At 40.8% G+C, this 22,954-nt stretch overlaps 1 protein-coding gene across 1 annotated transcript; it reads right to left on the reverse strand.

Annotated features, from left to right (window-relative positions):
- Positions 1-425: 425 nt before the first annotated feature.
- Positions 426-21,423, reverse strand: LOC120107527 (uncharacterized). The gene is made up of 4 exons (XM_089929885.1): positions 21,263-21,423; positions 19,524-20,863; positions 19,332-19,423; positions 426-2,473 (listed from the first exon to the last, which is right to left on the reverse strand). Exons 1-4 carry the CDS (start codon positions 21,421-21,423, stop codon positions 548-550), a joined length of 3,519 nt encoding a protein of 1,172 aa, XP_089786011.1. The 3' UTR covers positions 426-547.
- Between the last annotated feature and the right edge of the window lie 1,531 nt (positions 21,424-22,954).

A 22,954-nucleotide genomic window follows, 5' to 3' on the forward strand; every position in this document is an offset into this window, starting at 1 on the left:
AATTGGAGCATGACCTGGTCTTCTCCAACATATTTGATGCAGATGATGATAGCCAAGCACCCCACGTTCCAAGTGCCTGCCGAGAGTTAAAGAAAATGGAGCACGTAACAGCATATCGATTAAATATTTACTTAATAAATCATGATCTACACATCTTAGAATATGAATAGATTTAAGTTCACCAGATTTTGATGAGTGATCATACTAAAATAGAGTATCATGCTATTAAACTATCTATTTTGATACCGATTTAATGATTAGGTTGGAGACCATGGTTAGCCGGTTAAGCTCTATTTTTTAACAAATATATTCAGATAATAAAACAAAATTATAGTAGCTGTTCAAAATCATTCCTTAAGTAACACAATTGGCCCTCCATTGAAAATCATGGCTCTGTCCTAATATGACTAAGCACATTCATCAGGTGTCAAAACAGAATGATACAAGTATATATAATCCATTAAGGAATCCAAGAACACTACATAGAATGGCGATATACACTGCAGTCTCTTTTTGGGAGACATCATCATTTTCCACCAACCCTGTTTCAGTAACAGCGGAATTTGCCAACGAGGATTACTATCAGGAGAAGGCCAGATATGAATCCTATCGCAAGAGGCAGTCCTTCGAGAACAACATAACTTTCTTCTCTGTCATTTTCCTCCTCCTCGGGAGGCTTTGAAGTGGAGTTGCAAACTAAGAAAAAATCACCACAGAGACCAGGATTCCCTTCAAAGCTCGAACTCGAGAAAGTTGAAAACTGACCTCCCGTGGGAATTTGGCCCTGCAAGTGGTTGTGAGCAACATTGAACGAAGATAGAAACGTAAGGTTGACAAGGGAGGCAGGTATTGTCCCTGATAAATCATTGAAAGACAAGTCCAATGTCTCTAAATTGCGAAGGCCTGACAATTCATAAGGAATAGAACCCGTGAAGTTGTTGTTGCTCAGGTCAAGCACCTGAAGAAGCCTCAAGTTGCCAATCTCCTTCCAGATTGTTCCATCCATCATATTATTGCTCAAATCCACTGTTGGAGGGAAGTTTGTATATTGTTTATACCGCAGGGTACGTGGTGGATTTTTCCAATAAAAATAGGGGATGCCATATGAAGAAGACCCATTGTGTGAAAGAGAGACAGAATTGAGGGTTTTTAGTTTCGTTAAGCTCATAGGAATCTCGCCAGTGAGTGAATTATTTGACAGGTCCAGGTAAAACAGAGAATCCAGGCTCCCAATACACAATGGAATGCCTCCAGTCAAGTGATTCCAAGACAAATCTAGGAAACTCAACTCTTTGATATTTGCTAACCACGAGGGAATCGAACCAGTGAGAGCACAAACTGCTACAACCAGAGCTTGCAAGCTGTGAAATCCTTGAATTCCGTTATTAGGCAACTCTTCTCCATAAAAGTTCATTGTAAGGATAAGGACCGTCAGATTCTGACACTCCTGTAGTGTTTGCAATGCCACTGAAACATTGGAAAGACTGTTTTTTGACACTGACAGATAGGAGAGAGCGTGAAGGTTCCTAAAACTTTTGGGAATTTTTCCATGGAGATTATTACTAGCAAGGTTTAGAACCTGCAAAGCTCTACAAGAAGACAAGCTCTTCGGGATATGACCAGAAAAATGATTAGATCCGAGATTGAGAACAACTAGATGAACCAAACTAGTGAAATTAAGGTCAATATTGCCATCAAGAGAATTATTACTCGGATTGAGCAACCTAAGCATCGAGCAAGATGAGAGTGAATTTGGTAATCGACCTTCAAAAGAGTTGGATTCAGCGGAGAAACTCTCCAGCCTCTGAAGGCCATGAAATGAATCCGGAATGAATCCGGTGAATTGATTGAAGGAGACGTCGAGGTAGGACAAGCTTGTAAGGTTACTGATACCTTGACCCAGATCACCGGTGAAGCCGTTGCTGTTCAGGTCCAGCACCTCCAACCGACGTAAATGAAACAACTCTGGAGGGACGGTGCCTCGTAGGGAGTTATGGGAGAGGTTGAGGAAGCTCAACTGATCCAAACCTGACAGAGAATTCGAGAGAAGCCCTTTCAGAGCCATGCTTGCGAGATCCAAACCGACGACCCTTAAGCTTTGATTGGTAGAATTTATTGAGGACGGGGAGGAGAAAACTGAGAACAAAGCACAGCGCACCCCAGGCCAACTGCAACAGTTTGCAGCAGGAGCATCATGAAATTTCCCCCCATCGATCCTCGAATCAAGACCATTTGAGAAAGCCTCTAGTGCTCTCAGATCATCAGAATTGCAGCTGAGATTTTTGGAACTGGAAGCACAAGGTTGGGAATAGAGAAATATGAAGAACACGGCACAAAAGAGAGTATACATAGGAAGCACCTGCCAGAGATCTTTCATGGCTCTTCTTGTCAGCTGGTGTAGGTGTTTCCCTTGGTGACCAGTGGACTTCGGACGAGGTTGAGAGACGAGGGGACAAAGCAGAGACTTCAGACTCTACAACCAGAAAGGGCAATCTATGAAGAAATATAATGCCTCTTCTATCAAAGAAGAAACCACTAACAAACACCAATGTTTTGACTTCAGCTAACAGGATGAAGTTGAAGGCAAACTACGCGGGACAATATTGTTGGATGTGCGACTACCATTTAGCCAATCATCGGTTTTCAGCTAACCCAGAGTCCACTGATGCTTTAAACACTGATGGAAACAAGGCTCCCTTTGCATATTTTTCTGCCTCTCAGGAGCCGATATAAGACAGTTTCGTATTGAACTGACATTTAGCGAATCATCAATTTCCTTGTAACCAAGGGCGCATTGATGCTCTAATTGGTGATGGAATTTCTAATATTTTTTCGAGTAAAAGTCCAACAAAAGGACGTGTTGGACTCCAGGACTCCCTAAATGTATTTTTTTACTTTATTTCCCTAAGGGGCCCACATAGGATGGTTAGGTGTCCAAATAACATTTAATCATACACCGGTTTTCGTGTAACCATGAGTCCATGCGATGGAAACAAGAGATCTCAAAACATTTTTCCGAGGAAAAGTATGTGCCGGGCAAAGCCCAGCGCGTGTCGGACTCCAAGACCATCTTTACATTTTTCACTTCAATTTTTTTTTGAGAACATTACACCACTCTCAAAATGCCTGTGAAAGTGTCCAGCAACGGTTCACTAATTGTGTAGTCAGAAGCAACACTCAAAAGTCCTTCCTCTCCAACCTTTTAGATGGCTGCCAATGTGTGCAATGATACTTTCGGAGTCAATTTTGATGGGGCCACATGATCCAGGAGCAGTAGACCACCTTTGGTCCAAGGATCAAATAATGCCCTAGTTCAATAAAACAATAACATCCCAAAGGATCAATGTAAATAAATATGTTCCTGAGAGAATGGACACTCAAACGGATCAAAATAAAAATTTATTCTTGTTTGCACTACAGGGATTTATATATACACACACACACACACACACATACATACATACATACATACATATACATACATACATACATACATACGTACATACATACATATACATACATACATACATACAGATACATGTGAATAGTTTAAATTGCACTTTTAGCTTCACAAAATTGCATAATTTGTGCATACTTGATTGGTTTGTTATGCACAGTTTGTTATTATATTTATAAAATATTTATTTTATAGTATAAATTTACTTTTCTAATGATTCATTAAATCATGTATAAACTTATGGTTGATCCGGTAAGGTAAAGTAAGATTTACTTACTAAGTTCTATCGCTCATATATTTCTATTTTTATTTTTTCTCTCTCCAGATGAATAGGATCAATAGGAACGAAAAATGGCTTAGGCTTGGAGTTTGCACTAGCAAGCTTGACGATTTTGTAGAAAAAATTTAGTATTTTAAATTGATTATGAATTTGTAGTTAATGATTTTCGTAATATTGAGGATTATGGATTTGGTATTTATGTTTGGATTTAGAAGCTATAAACCAATATTAGTTGCATTTAATGGATAATAAAATTAGATTCCTATTTATTCCATTATATTTGAGATTGATTTGAAAGCTAAATGTAATGTTGGCTTTGTATTATCGTTGGTTATACCCCTCGATAGGATGGCCGTGTTATGTCTCGATTTTAGGATGTGACACTTTATTACATTGCTCTTGTTTATGATGCTACAGTTGATTGTCAGTGATTGTTCGGTGACCCTTGTTTTGAATGGAGACGACCATTTAGAAGGAATATTGATCTAAGATTTTGAGATGATTATGGAAATGTCATGGAGATTCTTAATTTCCTAAAGCCTTCTAATGATTTATATAAAATCAAATGGAGGTGGACCTCTTCAGGCATCATTACAGTTAGCTCTTTTGTACAAATTCTTGAATTTTGGCGGAACAATGCCAGTTGATCTTCCTACTATTTGAAGAATCCCAATTCAGGAAAAAATTAAGAAGTCTTTTGGCTATCAAGCAAGATTAAATTGTTAAGGGATAACCTTGACAAAAGATCTTGGCCTACTCCTAATGCTTGTGCTCGTTAACATTTTCTTTTATTGTCAAACTTGTGTTCTTTACCATTAATTTGTTATCAGAAACTTTCATTGATTTATTTCTAAGATGTTCTTATGTCCAAAGAATTTATGATCATTGTAGAGCTATTTTAAAGTGCACATGTCAGCCAGGCTCTTAGATACCTTGTTAGGGTATTTGGAGAAAAACAAGAATGAGGAAATCTAGTAGATTTAGTTGCAATCTATGTTTAGTTGCTATTTGGTGTACGATATGGAAAAAATTGTTCAAACTTTTATTGCACTTCTGGAGTCCCAACTGGTAACGAAATAACATTGACCTTTTCAGATCTTTGTGTATTCAGTAATTCGGTTGTGCTGTGATGTTCTTGTGGTTATCCCTTCTTTGTCTTTGTTGACGTGTTATGGGATCTTAAAAAATATTAATTAGCATGAGAAAACAATTTTATTGTTCTCAATGCTCAGAAAAGCATGTTCTGCACTCCTTTGAACAAGACTAATATTTTCCACTTACCCAAGAAAAGCAAGAATTAAATCTTTCAATCGAGTTCTCCGCAATTGCTCCAACTAAGATTTTTCTCCGCACCCCGTGAAACAACTTATCACCTTCTAAATCAAATCTATACTCTAAACTCCTGGAAACAATTATGTTCTCAATAAAGATTTATCACCCCCGGAATCCAACATTTAGATCTTAGCTATAATAACCCAGGACCTTCTCAAAAATAGCTGGCCAGAAGTTATTATTTAAATTTCTTAATCTTATATAAGTATCCAACATCTTTCCAGTATATAACTAATGTGAAACTAAACATATGCTCGCACATGTCCTTACATACTCCTATTTAAATCTTAGCATCCTTGTCTGGCTAAATCCAAATCAATCACAAATACTACAATCTGCACATGGACAAACCCAAAAGTACCCATGCTACAGTTTCCCCTTGCCAAGCTTTGATACCATCTTGTTTGACCCACCTCCATCCATCAACATGAACCAAACATGACAAATGACTGCATGTCCTATAAGGTTGGGCAGCACAAGATATGTAGAGCCCGCCAAAATAATTTCATAATTTCAAGAATAGAATTCTCTATACTATAGTGAATAACCAATGTGGGACTAAACACACGCCGGCACGGGTCCTCGTACAAGGCTTGGGTGCCTGTCCTCTTTATTTGCTACATCATAAAACAAGAGATCACCTCCTACTTTCGTGTAATTCCTCTTGATCATTTTCAAACCAACTACTACAAAACATTGATCTTCCTCTGATTCCAAAAGAGCTTTGGGGAGCATGGCGGTCATTGCTACATAATCAAAATCATGTGACAGGTATCTATGCTTTGTTATCCATAGAAATTAACTTGGTGCATGTGGAACAAATGCAACAATAGAGTATTCAGATTTCAAGCCAACTTCCCTTGCTTGGTTGCTCATCAAATGGCCTTCTTTTTGTCATGGATTGTTTCAACCTGATGCTAAGCCATCCATCCATTGGGTTTATAGAAGATTTGCCCACTAGATGCCAGTGGTAGTTGGCACTAAAACCAAAGATCGAGATTAAACAAATGCAAAAAAGTCTAGAAAATTGGTCTATCGACCTTCAAAATTAATGATAGGCTATCCAAATTCAAGATCTAAACTATATAAAAGACTTAAAAATCTAAATTCATTATTTTAGCTGTATCCAATCTATGTATCAAGTTGGTACTAGAATGAACATGTTGCCCAGATAGACAACCCAAGAGGGGGGGTGAATTGAGTTTTAAAATAATTTGAATATATAAAACGTTGTGAATGACTAATTAAAACTATTGCAAGTTGTTTAATTAATTGCTATGTGCTGTGAGTGATATGAGAGGAAGAAGAAGAGAGACAATCAATCACAAACACCAAGTTTTATAGTGGTTCGGAGCTAACCCTTGCTCCTACGTCCACTCCCCAAGTCTCACTTGGGAATTCACTATAACCCCCTTGGATTACAGCCGGTTGTTTTCCAAGCTCACAACCAAACTTGTTGTTTTACGAGCTCACAACGAACTCGGTCGGTTTTCCCAGGCTCACCGACTAGAACCACCCCGATTGTTTTTCCGGGATCACAATCGAACCCTTACACACGTTGGTTTTACACTCGGCTCACCAACCAACCTCAATACCCTTGATTCAATCCTCCGATTGAACCAAGCAAATACAAGTTGTAAATAAAATAGACAAACAGAAAACTAAGCTTCTCAAAAGCAGATGGAAAACAATATAATCTGAAAAGAGTTTAGAAGCCCTCTAACGCTTTTAAGTTGGAGAAAAGGAATGGCTTCTTAAACTTCGAGTCTCCTCTTGAATGTGTAGTCGACTTGAATGCAGGAGGAGGATTCTTTAATTGCTGGAAAGATGTAGGTGGATGCAGTCAATGCAGCTCTTCCCTCTTTTTCGTTGAAGAACGCAGAGATTGAATACTTGAATACTTAGAGTGGAATGGTTGTTCTCTGCCTTGCTACAGTCCTCTGTGGCTATTTAAACCAACCCCCACGGAAACTAGCTGTTAGAGACCTTTTTCTGCCCGTTCTGCACACTCTGCACAGCCTGACAATGTGTCCGTTGGTGGGTTGGAGTCGACTCGCGCGATCAGGAGTCGACTCGGCTGTAGCGGGAGTCGACTCATACTCTTCCGGAGTCGACTCTGCAACTATTTCGAATTTGAATTAAAGTACCCTCTTCGACTGGGAGTCGACTCGTCTTGACCCGGAGTCGACTCGCCAACTTCTGGAGCTGACTTGGCTTTCTCGGAGTCGGCTCATCCCATGGAGTCCGTGGATCTATTTTTGAATTTGGTCCGCTCGAGTCGACTCGACAATCCTGGGAGTCGACTCGGCGCTCAGAGCCCGAACTCCCTATCTTCTGTCTTTTGGCTCGTCCAGTCTTGGAGTCGACTCGAACTTCCTCGGAGTCGACTCGGCTCTCAGTTTCCGAAACACTGTCTTCTGTCTTTTTGATGTGAAGCTGCCTTGGAGTCGACTCTAGCTGTCTGGGAGTCGACTCGAATCTCAGAGACAGTAAATTGGTCTTCTGTCTTTTTGATGGTCGCGGAGTCTCGGAGTCGACTCGCGTAATGCGGGAGTCGACTCGAATCTCAGAGTCCAGAAACTGCCCTCTGACTTTTCTGCCTGTGACTCCTTGGAGTCGACTCTTACTACCCTGGAGTCGACTCGGTGAACATCGGAGTCGACTCGCGCACTTCAGGAGTCGACTCGCTGACAGGTTTTGAGTTGAAGCTTTTCTGTTCGTCTGTCTGTTCTCAGTCGGAGTCGACTCGTACTGATCCGGAGTCGACTCGAGCTCGTGCCAGTGAACTTGATACGCTTGGAGTCGACTCGTGATACTCGGGAGTCGACTCGAGTCTCAGACTTTGGTTCAAGCTGACTTCTTAACTTATCCAAAATACTATGAACCATGTCTAGAGACACTTAGGCAAGATTTTCACTGAAACACTTAATTGAATTCATTAGTTAACAAGAGATATACTCAAATGCTTTGAGCTCATCAAAATCAAATAGAGTTTTAATCAATCACTCCACAATCTCCCCCTTTTTGATGATGACAAAACATTGAGTATATGTAAAGTGAATTGCTCAATAAACAATGAAATAAAATCCATAAATGAATTCAAATGTCTGGTAATTCAATTTATCCAAGCTTGAAAGGAGTGAAACAATAAATTTCGGAGTTAAAGCTCCCCCTTTCATTTGGAATTATATAAGCCTTCATATCATGCAATCAATTGTTTGGCTTATATATATTTAATAATTTAGCTTGCTTAAAATTCAGATTCTCCCCCTCAACATATGCATTCTACTATGTTTTGATTCTCTGAATTTCCTTTTAATGCTTTGAAGTTTTTGAACTGAAATTTTTAGTTTTTAGAGGGAAAATCTGTCAATTTGTTCTTGAGTTGGATTCAGCTAATCTCCGAATATCCCTTGAATAGATTCTGGAGATTACTCCATTAGGAGCCCCAAAAGAGAGATAATGAGCCTCGAGGTACCAAATCAACTAAGAACAAATTTTTGTGTGTTTTAAAAGTTTTTCTTTTTAATGATTTTTATTGATTCCTTTTACATATTTTATACATATTTCTCCCCCTTTTTGTCATCGTATCAAAAAGGAGGTAAGCAGAACACACAATCAGTCATAGATCAAATTACACAGAAATGAAGATAAGATGTCTACTCATTGTATTGATTTGTATGTAAATACATTTGAGAATACAATAAGTAAAGCAAAAACAATACATGTCAAAACAGAACAAAAAAAAAAACAGCTATGGTCTCCTCGAGGATGTAGCTCCTCCTCTCGAGGATGTGGCTCCGCCTCTCGAGGATGTGGCTCCGCCTCTCAATCTGTTCTCTTCCATGAGGAGGGTGACCGCATCTGTAAGATGCCCGAGCTGAGTGATGATGGATGAAGTGGCTCTGCTATGTGTAGTGGAGAGCTCAGTCACCGACGTCTGAAGTGCGTCCAGCTTGTCGATGAGCACATTCGACAAGCGCTCGGCCCCCTGGGTGGTGGTGCTCATGTCCTTCCGGATGTCATCGCGCATCTTCCGAGTGATGCCCGTGACCTCACTCATACTGGAGGACTGACCCTGGACCAAACTCCGGACATTGTAGATCTCTTCCCGTACACGAGCCGTCATGTCAGTCACGGCTGTCAAGGAAGGGACCAACTCAGAAGATACGGGTGCAGGAGTGGGAGCAGGCACTGAACCTCGAAGCTCCTGGAGCAGATCTCGGACTATCTCCTGCCGCAGCTCCCGGAGCTGCTCAGACGAGATCCGGACCTCCATAGGCTAAGTGGGTGGAGCTGAGGAGGAGGGTCCGGCGGAGGTGGTAGGAGCAGAAGTGGATGGAAAGTCTGGTACGTCGGGAAAGTCAGAGTCTGGCTCAGGACTGGGGGAAGGTCTGGTGGTCTGTGTGGTGATGGAAGACTTCCTAACCCATGTCCCCTCTATCTTCCGAAACCCCATCCTGTGTAGGGTCCATGCACGCGTGCGATCAGTCCATCGCAATGCGCGAAAGGGTTCCCCCTCAGGGATAGGAATCTCGTACTCCCTAAATAACAAGGTGAAGACCATACCGTAGGGTAGGGTGAGCCTAGGTCTGTCTAGTGGCTCACACATGTATCGATATATGAGTTTGGGGAAGTTGATTAGGGTGTCCTGAAGCATATAGAACATGAGAGCTAGGTCTCTCTCAGATACAAAGTCAAATCTCCCGGTCTTAGGGAAGATGGACCTAGACAGTATACTTAGGAGAATATGCATCTCAATCGGAAATGAGCTAGCGGATACCTCGTCTATGGGTGACTGGGGTGGATGCCCTAGTACGGCCGTAAGGGCCTCAACCCTGTCCTCAGGGTGTGTGGGAGCCACCCCTACTAGTGGAAGGTGGAGGATGTGGGCAATAAGATCCTCCGTAATAAATAGAGGGACACCGGCTACCGTGCCCTCGATACCCCCATCTCCCTGATGGACGGTACCGTAAAACTCTCTAATGAGCCCTGGATATGTGGGGAGATCTAAGGTGAGGAAGTACTCTAAGCCCTGGGCCCTAAGTCTATCACCTATAGTGAACCCTTCCCGGGAGAGATAGTCGAAGTCGACATATCTCCCGGTGGTGACGGCCTTCCCGGCTAATGGCCTCGCGGGAACCGCCCTCGGCGGGGAACGAGCCGGAGGTTGTGGCCTCGCGGGATCGTGCCGAGCCTTGGAGCGCCGCTCGGGACCGGCCTCGGGTCGGGACCTCTTCCGGACTACGGTTTTACGCGGCATAATGACCTAGATTGGGAGGAAAACCCTAAGGGACGATGAAAGGTCGATGGAAAAGACTTGGGAACGACCGGGGACGACCTAGGAAGGGAGGAAAACCCTAAGGGACGGTGAAAAATTGACGGGAAAGGCCTTGGGAACGACCGGGGACGACCTAGGAGTCGGCTCTAGGGCTTGTGAACAGTGGCGGCTTGAGAAAGAAGTGTTTTCGAAACGACAAAGTTAGGGTTAAAAAGTCGGATCCCGACTGCGAGTCGACTCCACTGAGTCGCGAGTCGACTCGACCTCGAGTCGACTCCAGAATATGCGCGAGTCGACTCTCCTTATGCGCCTGTAGACCTCGAGTCGACTCCCGACTATATGCGAGTCGACTCCCCCTCTGCTGCCATCTATGCGAGTCGACTCCCGCAAATGCGCGAGTCGACTCCCCCTCAGGAGCCGACTCTGAAACTTACTCGAGTCGTCTCTAACTTTGGCACGCACCTAAAAATCATGCTATGTTCGTGCCGAATGAGGAAAAATCACTAAATTACGATCTGATTTGATGATCATTGAAAAGAAACTCTATTTTAACCACAATCTAATCATCAAAATCAATGAATCTAGTGGAAACTACCACTAGGATGGATCAATCACTCCTAATCCCCTCCTAAGCACACTAAATCTCTCTTCACTTAGGGGTTTTGTGAAAATGTCCGCTAATTGATCATCAGTACACACAAATTGGAGTGTCACATCACCATTCAATACATGATCTCTTATGAAGTGATGTCTTATCTCAATATGTTTAGTTCTTGAATGCTGAATTGGATTTTTAGTTAGATTAATGGCACTTGTATTATCACAATTAATGGGAATTTTATCTTGTTTAATGCCATAATCTTCTAATTGTTGTTTAATCCACAAGATTTGAGCACAACAACTCCCGGCTGCAACATATTCAGCTTCAGCAGTAGATAATGCAACCGAGTTTTGTTTCTTGCTAAACCATGAGATAAGGTTTTCTCCTAGAAATTGACACGACCCGCTGGTACTTTTTCTATCAAGCTTACATCCAGCGAAGTCTGAATCTGTGTATCCTATTAAGTTTAGGCTAGATTCTTTAGAGTACCATAACCCTATATTCTTAGTTCCTATTAAATATTTAAAAATTCTCTTAACTGCAACTAGATGTGATTCTTTAGGATTAGCCTGATATCTAGCACACATGCAAACACTAAACATAATATCAGGTCTACTTGCAGTAAGATACAATAAAGATCCTATCATACCTCTATACAGTTTCTGATCTACAGATTTACCTGATTCATCTTGGTCTAATTTGCATGATGAGCTCATGGGGGTGCTGATTGACTTGTTTCCCTCCATATCAAACTTCTTGAGCATCTCCTTGATATATTTGGCTTGATTGATGAAGATGCCTCCTTCAGACTGTTTGATTTGAAGCCCGAGAAAGTAGTTCAGCTCTCCCATCATGCTCATCTCAAATTCGCTCTGCATCAGATCAGCAAATTCTTCGCAGAGGCGATTGTTAGTAGCACCGAAAATAATATCATCAACATAAATCTGTACTAATAACATATCTTTATTTTGCTTTTTCAGAAATAGTGTTGTATCTACATTTCCCCTAGAGAATTTATGTTCTAATAGGAATTTGCTAAGCCTCTCATACCATGCTCTAGGTGCTTATTTTAAACTATAAAGTGCTTTGTTCAGTTTATATACATGATTAGGGTATTGATGATTTTCAAAACCAGGAGGTTGTTCTACATATACCTCCTCATTAATATACCCATTTAAAAATGCACTTTTTACATCCATTTGAAATAGTTTGAAGTCCTTAGAGCATGCATATGCTAATAATAATCTAATAGCCTCAAGTCTAGCTACAGGAGCAAAGGTTTCATCAAAATCTATACCTTCTTCTTGATTATAACCCTTTGCTACTAGTCTAGCCTTATTCCTTATAACAATTCCATTTTCATCAAGTTTATTTTTATAAATCCATTTAGTAACTATAATAGGATATTCAGAAGGTCTCTCTACTAGATTCCATACCTTGTTTCTAGTAAATTGGTTTAATTCTTCTTGCATTGCATTTATCCAATTTACATCATTTTCGGCTTCTTCTATATGTTTGGGCTCAAAGTGTGAGACAAAAGCTAGATGGTTATTTAAATTCCTAAGGGATGCTCTAGTCCTAACCGGTTGAGATGGATCATCTAGAATTAGTTCCTTAGGATGCCCGTGAGCATACCTCCAAGCTTTAGTTAGCCCATGATCCACAATAGCCTCTTGGCTTGATGATGTTCCTTCAATCAATTTTTGATTATCATCTTGTAATGTCATCTCGTCTATCTTTTCTTCAAGAATTTCAGCATCATCATCAAAGTTAACTTTCTTACTAGAGGAGATGTCACTAGAATCATCAAATACAACATGTATAGATTCTTCTATAACTAAGGTTCTTTTATTAAAGACTCTATAGGCTTTACTAGTTGTAGAGTAACCTAAGAATATTCCCTCATCAGATTTAGAGTCAAATTTACCTAGATTATCTTTTCCATTATTATGAACAAAACACCTACATCCAAAAACATGAAAGTAATTAACTTTTGGTTTTCTGTTTTTCCAAAGTTCATAAGGTGTTTTCTTTATAATGGGTCTTAATAAAACTCTATTTAATATATGACAAGAAGTATTAATGGCTTCTCCCCAAAAGTACTTAGGGAGGTTGCTTTCACATAACATAGTTCTTGCCATTTCCTCTAGAGTTCTATTTTTCCTCTCCACAACTCCATTTTGTTGTGGTGTCCTAGGTGCAGAAAAATTATGGGTTATCCCCTTTTTACTACAAAACTCATCAAATGACTGATTTTCGAATTCGGTACCATGGTCACTTCTAATAGCTATTACTGAGGTATCTCTAGCATTGGTTACTTCTTTATGGAATTTCTTAAAAACAGAAAAAGCTTGATCCTTATGTGCTAGGAACATGACCCATGTGTACCTAGAATAATCATCTACTATAACTAGACCATATTTATTTCCACCTAGGCTTGTTGTTCTAGTCGGTCCGAATAGGTCCATGTGTAATAGTTCTAGAGGTCTAGAGGTAGAGACACATTTTATGGATTTAAATGAGTTCCTAGATTGTTTGCCAAATTGACATGCTTCACATATTTTGTTCTTTTCAAATTTTAATTTTGGCAAACCTATCACGGAATCTCTTTTAACTAGTTTAGTTATTGTGTCCATGCTTGCATGACCTAACTTGCGGTGCCATAACCAACTAGCATCATTATCTTTAGTTTCATTAACAACTAAACATTGGTTATGTTTTGCAAGATCTTCAAGGTCTACAACATATACATTTCCACGTCTAATTCCTTTAAAAACTAAACTATTGTCATTAGGGTTTGTTATAATGCATAGTGATGGTTTAAACATAACATCATACCCTTTATCACATAGTTGACTAATGCTTAATAAGTTATGCTTTAGACCATCAACATATCTAACATTATCAATAAAAGTAGAAGGGGTGATTTGAACTTTACCAATACCAATGATGTGACCTTGGTTGTTGTCTCCAAAAGTCACAGCACCTCCCTTCTTAGCTTCAAGGGTGAAAAATTGATCCTTGTCACCCGTCATGTGCCTTGAGCAGCCACTATCCAAATACCAGCAGTTTTTGTTGACCTTGGCTGCAAGACACTCCTACACAAGCAGATTATATAATTTTAGGTACCCAAGTTTTCTTGGGTCCTTCATGGTTAGTCATGTTGGTTCCTTTTGGAACCCATACCCTTTTAATTTTCTTTTTTGTTTTACCTTTCCTAAAATTACACACATTTGCTTTATGACCTATAGTTCCACAACAAAAGCAGGTTATTTTCTTAGTTTTACTTTCCCCAGCTTTAACAAAGAAGTTACTAAGAAGTTTTTGTTTATTTCTTGGTTTATACCCTAAACCCGCTTTATTAAATACTGCACGTTAACTATCGAGTATCATATTTAACTTTTCAGAACTACATGTAAATTTTTCAACCAAAGGTTTGTATTTGTTAAGTTCTTTGGTTAGTGTTTGATTTTCTGCCTTTAGATCATTTAGTTCTTTCGTGAGATCCTTGTTTAAGATTTGTTTATGGTTTTTAAGTTCTGAAAGTTCCTTAGTTAGTTTTTCATTATCCTTAGTTAAGGTATTAGTCTTTTGAGTTAAAAGTTGGTTGCTTGTCTTAAGGTCTATATTTTCTTTGGTGATTAAATCCTTATCCTTAACTAATGAATCATACTTACGGATATAAGTTTGGTTAGTTACTTTTAATTCTCTGTTTTTAACATTTATAGCCTTATATTCAGTCATTAGTTCATTAAAAGCATCATAAAGCTCATCAAAAGTAAAATCTAAAGGCGATTCGAGCGTTACCTCATTTCTATTGGCCATGAAGCAGAAATTGGCCTTTTTCTCTTGTTCCTCATCCGATGAAGAGGATGATGAGTCTGAGTCGGATAGTGTCATGACAAGAGCCTTCTTCTTCTTGTACTTGCTCCCCTTCTTCAGTAAAGGGCACTCAGCTCTTATGTGACCCGGCTTCTTGCATTCGTAACACCCAATCCCCTCATTTTCCCTTTCCTTACCTTTGTCCTTGCGGTAGGAATTTGAGGGGCCTCTCCTTTGATGATAGGACTTCTTGTGGTTGATGAATTTTCTGAATTTGCGCACAAGAAGTGCCTCACCATCATCTTCCTCATGTTCTTCTTCTTCACTGCTGCTACTGCAAGATAAGTCCTTGTTAGATGAAGTAGATTTTAGAGCTATTACCTTTTTCTTATGGGAGGACTCTTCCTCGTTGTGTTGTTTCATGGTTAGCTCGTGCGTCATTAGGGATCCAAGAAGCTCCTCAAGTGGTAACTTGTTCAAGTCCTTGGCTTCTTGGATTGCCGTCACTTTAGCTTCCCATGACCTTGGTAGACACCGAAGGATTTTCCTGACAAGCTCACTGTTAGTATAGTTCTTGCCAAGGCTTTTTAGGCCATTGACAATATCAGTAAACCTAGTGAACATGCATGTGATTGTTTCAATAGAATCCATTTTAAATAGTTCATATTTATGAACCAAAATATTTATTTTGGATTCTTTGACTTGATTCGTGCCCTCATGGGTCACTTCAAGTCTGTCCCCAATCTCTTTTGCAGAATTGCAAGTTGAGACCCTATTGAATTCATTTCTATCTAAGGCACAATAAAGCACATTCATAGCTTTAGAATTTAGTTGTGCCTTTCTCATGTCATGTTCATCCCAATCCTTTTCTAGTTTGGGTACCGTGACACCTTCTACATATATGGATGGGATGTATGGGCCATTTACTATAATGGTCCACATCTCATAGTCTTGGGCTTGGATGAATATTCTCATCCTAGCCTTCCAATATGAGTAGTCGGATCCATTAAAGAATGGGGGTCTTTGGGTGGACTGACCCTCAATGTGAGAAGATCCAAATGGGGTTGTCATTTCGATCTTTTACTCTTGGGTGGAAGAGTTTAGGCTCTGATACCACTTGTTGCCCAGATAGACAACCCAAGAGGGGGGGTGAATTGGGTTTTAAAATAATTTGAATATATAAAACATTGTGAATGACTAATTAAAACTATTGCAAGTTGTTTAATTAATTGCTATGTGCTGTGAGTGATATGAGAGGAAGAAGAAGAGAGACAATCAATCACAAACACCAAGTTTTATAGTGGTTCGGAGCTAACCCTTGCTCCTACGTCCACTCCCTAAGTCTCACTTGGGAATTCACTATAACCCCCTTGGATTACAGCCGGTTGTTTTCCAAGCTCACAACCAAACTTGTTGTTTTACGAGCTCACAACGAACTCGGTCGGTTTTCCCAGGCTCACCGACTAGAACCACCCCGATTGTTTTTCCGGGATCATAATCGAACCCTTACACACGTTGGTTTTACACTCGGCTCACCAACCAACCTCAATACCCTTGATTCAATCCCCCGATTGAACCAAGCAAATACAAGTTGTAAATAAAATAGACAAACAGAAAACTAAGCTTCTCAAAAGCAGATGGAAAACAATATAATCTGAAAAGAGTTTAGAAGCCCTCAAACGCTTTTAAGTTGGAGAAGAGGAATGGCTTCTTAAACTTCGAGTCTCCTCTTGAATGTGTAGTCGACTTGAATGCAGGAGGAGGATTCTTTAATTGCTGGGAAGATGTAGGTGGATGCAGTCAATGCAGCTCTTCCCTCTTTTTCGTTGAAGAACAGGTTGCAGAGATTGAATGCTTGAATACTTGGAGTGGAATGGTTGTTCTCTGCCTTGCTACAGTCCTCTGTGGCTATTTAAACCAACCCCCACGGAAACTAGCCGTTAGAGACCTTTTTCTGCCCGTTCTGCACACTCTGCACAGCCTGACAATGTGTCCGTTGGTGGGTTGGAGTCGACTCGCGCGATCAGGAGTCGACTCGGCTGTAGCGGGAGTCGACTCATACTCTTCCGGAGTCGACTCTGCAACTATTTCGAATTTGAATTAAAGTACCCTCTTCGACTGGGAGTCGACTCGTCTTGACCCGGAGTCGACTCGCCAACTTCTGGAGCTAACTTGGCTTTCTCGGAGTCGGCTCATCCCATGGAGTCCGTGGATCTATTTTTGAATTTGGTCCACTCGAGTCGACTCGACAATCCTGGGAGTCGACTCGGCGCTCAGAGCCCGAACTCCCTATCTTCTGTCTTTTGGCTCGTCCAGTCTTGGAGTCGACTCGAACTTCCTCGGAGTCGACTCGGCTCTCAGTTTCCGAAACACTGTCTTCTATCTTTTTGATGTGAAGCTGCCTTGGAGTCGACTCTAGCTGTCTGGGAGTCGACTCGAATCTCAGAGACAGTAAATTGGTCTTCTGTCTTTTTGATGGTCGCGGAGTCTCGGAGTCGACTCGCGTAATGCGGGAGTCGACTCGAATCTCAGAGTCCAGAAACTGCCCTCTGACTTTTCTGCCTGTGACTCCTTGGAGTCGACTCTTACTACCCTGGAGTCGACTCGGTGAACATCGGAGTCGACTCGCGCACTTCAGGAGTCGACTCGCTGACAGGTTTTGAGTTGAAGCTTTTCTGTTCGTCTGTCTGTTCTCAGTCGGAGTCGACTCGTACTGATCCGGAGTCGACTCGAGCTCGTGCCAGTGAACTTGATACGCTTGGAGTCGACTCGTGATACTCGGGAGTCGACTCGAGTCTCAGACTTTGGTTCAAGCTGACTTCTTAACTTATCCAAAATACTATGAACCATGTCTAGAGACACTTAGGCAAGATTTTCACTGAAACACTTAATTGAATTCATTAGTTAACAAGAGATATACTCAAATGCTTTGAGCTCATCAAAATCAAATAGAGTTTTAATCAATCACTCCACAGAACAGTATTAGTTATACCTGCAAACTACATGATAAGGCATGCAGATTAAATATTTACTTAATGGATCATGATCTACACATCTTAGAATATGAATAAATTTAAGTTCACCAGATTTGATGATGTGATCAAGATCAAAACTATATAAAAGACTTAGAGATCTAATTTCATTATTTTGGTTATCTCCAACCTATGCATCAAGTTGGTACTAAAATAAACAATATCAATTATACCTGTAAACTACATGATAAGGCATACAGATTAAATATTTACCTAATGAATCATGATCTACACATCTTAGAATATGAATAGATTTAAGTTCACCATATTTTGATGATGTGATCATACTAAAATAGAGTATCATGCTACTAAACTGTCTATTTTGATACCTATTTAATGATTAGGTTGGAGACCATGGTTAGCCGGTTAAGCTCTATTTTTTAAAGAAATATATTAATATAATAAAACAAAATTATAGTAGCTGTTCAAAATCATTCCTTAAGTAACAAAATTGGGTCTCTATTGAAAATCATGGCTTTGTCCTAGTATGACTAAGCACATTCATCAGGTGTCAAAACAGAATGATACAAGTATATATAATCCATTAGGGGGCGTTTGGTATGGGGTGATCGTCCCAGGATCAAGGATGATGTGGGTGAAGGTGATGAGATCACCGCGTTTGGTTGCACCACGGTGATCCTACGTGGCGGTGATCCTAAATCACCTCCACTCCTCACATCACCGCCTAACTCGGTGATGGGATACCCGTCCTTGAGGTCGGGAATCCAAGATCACCCTAGGGCAGTGATCCTGAATTGAAAATTAAAGATAAAAATACCCCTCAATATACCATCAATATATTATGTCAATGCTATATATATATACATATAATATTATATTGATATTATATATTATATTAATGATATATTATATTATAATATATTACTAATCATATTATTATCCTATTACGATTGAAGGATAATTTTAAATTATAGTAGAAATATATTATTATATTTTATATTTATATAATGAAAATATTTAATATATTATTCCTATTTACCTTATTTATCTAATCAAAATAATTATTAGTATTAAAAAATCTATTATAATTATAAATAAAAATATTAATTCTATAATGAAAAATAAGATATTTTTTGAAGATTAATAATTTATAGGAGTAATAAATATATTTTTATAGAATATATTAATAATTAATATATTGATAAATATATTAATATTTTATATGATTAATAAATATATAATAAGAGCTACTAAAAGTAGAATATGTGATAAAATTATGATGCTATTATAGAATTAGCATATTGACTTGCATTTTTGATTCATGAGAATTAAAAACATATAAAAAGTTCATATAAAATATATCAGGGGTATTTGTGGTATTATGTGGTCGGTGATCTTTGATCCCCTTACCATACCAAACAAGTTACTCATGGATACCTGAGGATTTTTAATCACTGGACCATTGCCTACCAAACACATTGATCTTAGATTACTGGGAATCAAATCATCCCAGTATTCGGATCACCGAGGATCTTAGATCACCATGGTGATCCTATTGGGGTTACCAAACGCCCCGTAAGGAATCCAGGAACACTACATAGAATGGCGATATACACTGCAGTCTCTTTTTGGGAGACATCATCATTTTCCATCAACCCTGTTTCAGTAACGGCAGAATTTGCCAACGAGGATTACTATCAGGAGAAGGCCAGATATGAATCCCATCGCAAGAGGCAGTCCTTCGAGAACAACATAACTTTCTTCCGTGTCATTTTCCTCCTCCTCTGGAGGCTTTGAAGTGGAATTGCAAACTAAGAAAAATTCACCACAGAGACCAGGATTCCCTTCAAAGCTCGAACTCGAGAAGGTTGAAAACTGACCTCCCTTGGGAATTTGGCCCTGCAAGCGGTTGTGAGCAACACTGAACGAAGATAAAAACGTAAGGTTGATAAGGGAGGCAGGTATTGTCCCTGATAAATCATTGAAAGACAAGTCCAATGTCTCTAAATTGCCAAGGCCTGACAATTCATCAGGAATAGAACCTGTGAAGTTGTTGTTGCTCAGGTCAAGCACCTGAAGAAGCCTCAAGTTGCCAATCTCCTTCCAGATTGTTCCATCCATCATATTATTGCTCAAATCCACTGTTGGATGGAAGTTTATATATTGTTTATACAGCAGGTTACGTGGTGCATTTTTCCAAGAGAACAAGGGGATGCCATATGAAGAAGACCCATTGTGTGAAAGAGAATCAGAATTGAGGCTTTTTAGTTTCGTTAAGCTCATAGGAATCTTCCCAGTGAGTGAATTATTTGACAGGTCAAGGTAAAAGAGATAATCCAGGCTCCCAATCCACAAGGGAATGCCTCCAGTCAAGTGATTCCAAGACAAATCTAGCAAGCTCAACTCTTTGATATTTGCTAACCACGAGGGAATGGAACCAGTCAGAGTACAAAATGCTATAATCAGCGCTTGCATGCTGTGAAATCCTTGAATTCCATTATTAGGCATCTCTTCTCCATAAAAGTTCATTGTAAGGACAAGGGTCGTCAAATTCTGACACTCCTGTAGTGTTTGCAATCCCATTGAAACATCAGAAAGACTATTATTTGACACTGACAGGAAGGAGAGAGCTTGAAGGTTCCTAAAACTTTTGGGAATTGTTCCATGGAGATTATTCCTACCAAAGTTTAGAACCTCCAAGGCTCTGCATGAAGACAAAGTCTTCGGGATATGACCCGAAAAAGGATTAGATCCGACATTGAGAACAACTAGATGAACCAAACTAGTGAAATTAAGGTCAATATTGCCATCAAGAGAATTATTCCTCAGATTGAGCAACCTAAGCATCGAGCAAGATGAGAGTGAATTTGGTAATCGACCTTCCAAAGAGTTGGATTCAGCGGAGAAATTCTCCAGCCTCTGAAGGCCATAAAATGAATCCGGAATGAATCCGGTGAGTTGATTGAAGGAGACGTCGAGGTAGGACAAGCTTGTAAGGTTACTGATACCTCGATCCAGCTCACCGGTGAAGTCGTTGCTTTTCAGGTCCAGCACCTCCAACCGCCGTAAATGAAACAATTCTGGAGGGACAGTGCCTCTATTGTTTCTCCATCATCTTGAGTGTATTCTTGTGTCTCTATTATGGTGGACCTTTCCTATCACCTGGACTTGCTTTCTCTTTTGTGGTTGCTATTTTGCGGTTGACCAAGTATTGGTTCAATTCCGTGGCGTGCTATAATGACTGTGACCACCGATCACTATCTTAGATTGTAGATTTTTATCTTTGGTAGACTCGCATGACGGACTTTATGGATTGAAGATCATTGGTTCAATGAATGTCGTGGCATTCCATAATGCGAGGCTGTGAACGCTTGACTGCCAAGCACCGTCTGGGATTCTAAATTATTATTATTATTATTGTTATTGTTGTTGTTGCTGTTTATAAAAATTATCGAAGGAGAAATTATACCCTACATCCTATGCATTATGTGGGGACTCATCACGCCAATGAAGTCGGCAGCCCCAGCCGACTTCAGCCCCCGTCTTCCTCTTTTGGAAGGGGCCAGAGCAGAGGATCGCAGATGCGATCCCCTCCGGCTTCTTCGGGTGCAGCGAGGGCGGGGCGTCGCGGGCGTTACGCGGCAGCCCCGCGGTCATTCTGCGGCCACCCCACGGCCGCACGAGCGGCCGTTGATTTCGCCCCACCGCCGCGATTTTCGCGGCGGAGAGCTGTTGAAATGGGGTTATAAAACCCCCTTTCCTCCTCCCTCTCCTCCGTCTCCTCCTTCCCCTAGGGCATCCCGAGCTCCTCCTCCTCCTCCTCCTCTTCTTCCTTCCCTCCTCCTCTTCTCCGACCGGTGTACCCTCCCGACCGAGCGCCGCCCGGATCCCCCTCGCGGCCACCCCCTGTTCTGAGACCCATCTCCTTGGGTTCAAGCGTCGCCGCCGCCGCCTGACACCGGACCGAGCCTCCCTCGGCCGAGATCCCTCCGCCGCCTCTGCCACCGCCGGTAAGCCCTCTTCCTCCATCTGTTTTGGCCCCATCAACCGAGAGCATTCTCGGTTGATCTCGACCCTAGCCACCGCAACGGCCGCCGGCCGCCACTGCGGCCGGCTGGCCGTCGACTGAGGGGTGGCCTCCGGCCACCCCGCCGCCGCTGCCGCCGCCCCTTCCTCTTCCACTCTCCCTCTCGGTCTTCCCCTGCCGTGGGGGGGATTGGGGGAGGAAGACGACCCTACGGGCCGAACAGGGCCAAACATGGGCCATGTTCACAGTGGGCCCGATCTGGGCCCGGTTCACTGTGGGCCCAACATGGGCTCGGTTTAAAAAAAAAAAAAAATCCGAACCCGAAACCCAGATCAAACCCGAGAACCCGAATTCGAACCTGAACTGGAATCCGAATCCGAACCCGAACCTGAACCTGAACCTGAACTGAAATCCGAACCCGAACCCGAAACCCGGGACCCGAAACCCAAACCCATTAGACCAGTAAATAGATTATTTGCAGTTAAGCCCTTGGCAGTATGCTATTTCAGAAATAGGATCTTCAGTAATTTGTATTTGATCCCTATAGGAAAGACTTATTACATAAAGGTCCCCAACAATAGTTATTTAGTCCTCTCACTCAACTTTTATTATAGAACATTACCCTGTAATTAAATATTAGTCCCTGCAATAAATTTTATTGCATAAATGAACCAATTAGAAGCCAACCATGGGGGCCCTATTTAGCCGAGTCTATGCGGGCCCATTGGGCCGAGTCCGATATGGGCCCTATCAGGCCATGCCCATTATGGGCCAACTCTGGGCTCTGTTGGACCATGTCCAATAGTATTATTTTTGAATTTTGCTTAGTCTGAAATTAACAAAAAATTAATTAAACTTTAACAGGTGAACCTGATCCGTCTACCTGAAGTAGGAATCAAGCGAGAAGAGGTAAGTAACTTAATACTTCAAGTGTGATTTCTAAATTATTTGATAAACTGATTATGTTTTGACATATATTTTGTATTCAGTAAAATGGGTCAGGCATGTTAAATTTTATTTGAAAATTTTGTTATATGCTCTGAAATCCGCAAAATATAACTGGATAATTTAAGAAATCTATTTTTCTGTATATATGCATTCTCAGCATGGCTATGATCTGTTCTGTTCTGTTTCTGGCCCCGCCAATGGGGATTATACGTT

Source organism: Phoenix dactylifera, chromosome 3 (genome assembly GCF_051530095.1).
Source record: "Phoenix dactylifera cultivar Ajwa chromosome 3, Ajwa_hap1_PhDact_Kaust_v1.1, whole genome shotgun sequence".
In the NCBI taxonomy this organism is placed as follows: domain Eukaryota; kingdom Viridiplantae; phylum Streptophyta; class Magnoliopsida; order Arecales; family Arecaceae; genus Phoenix; species Phoenix dactylifera.

Bases quoted from the DNA above. Each gene is read 5' to 3' on its own strand.
- LOC120107527 (XM_089929885.1), bottom strand. From the start codon at position 21,423: ATGACCGCGGGGCTGCCGCGTAACGCCCGCGACGCCCCGCCCTCGCTG. The intron at 19,424-19,523 runs GTTATGTTGTTC...TTACTGAAACAG, and splicing joins GGAAAATGACACGGAAGAAA to GGTTGATGGAAAATGATGAT. The intron at 2,474-19,331 runs GTAACCCCAATA...TTCTGGTTGTAG, and splicing joins GATTCCTTACGGGGCGTTTG to AGTCTGAAGTCTCTGCTTTG.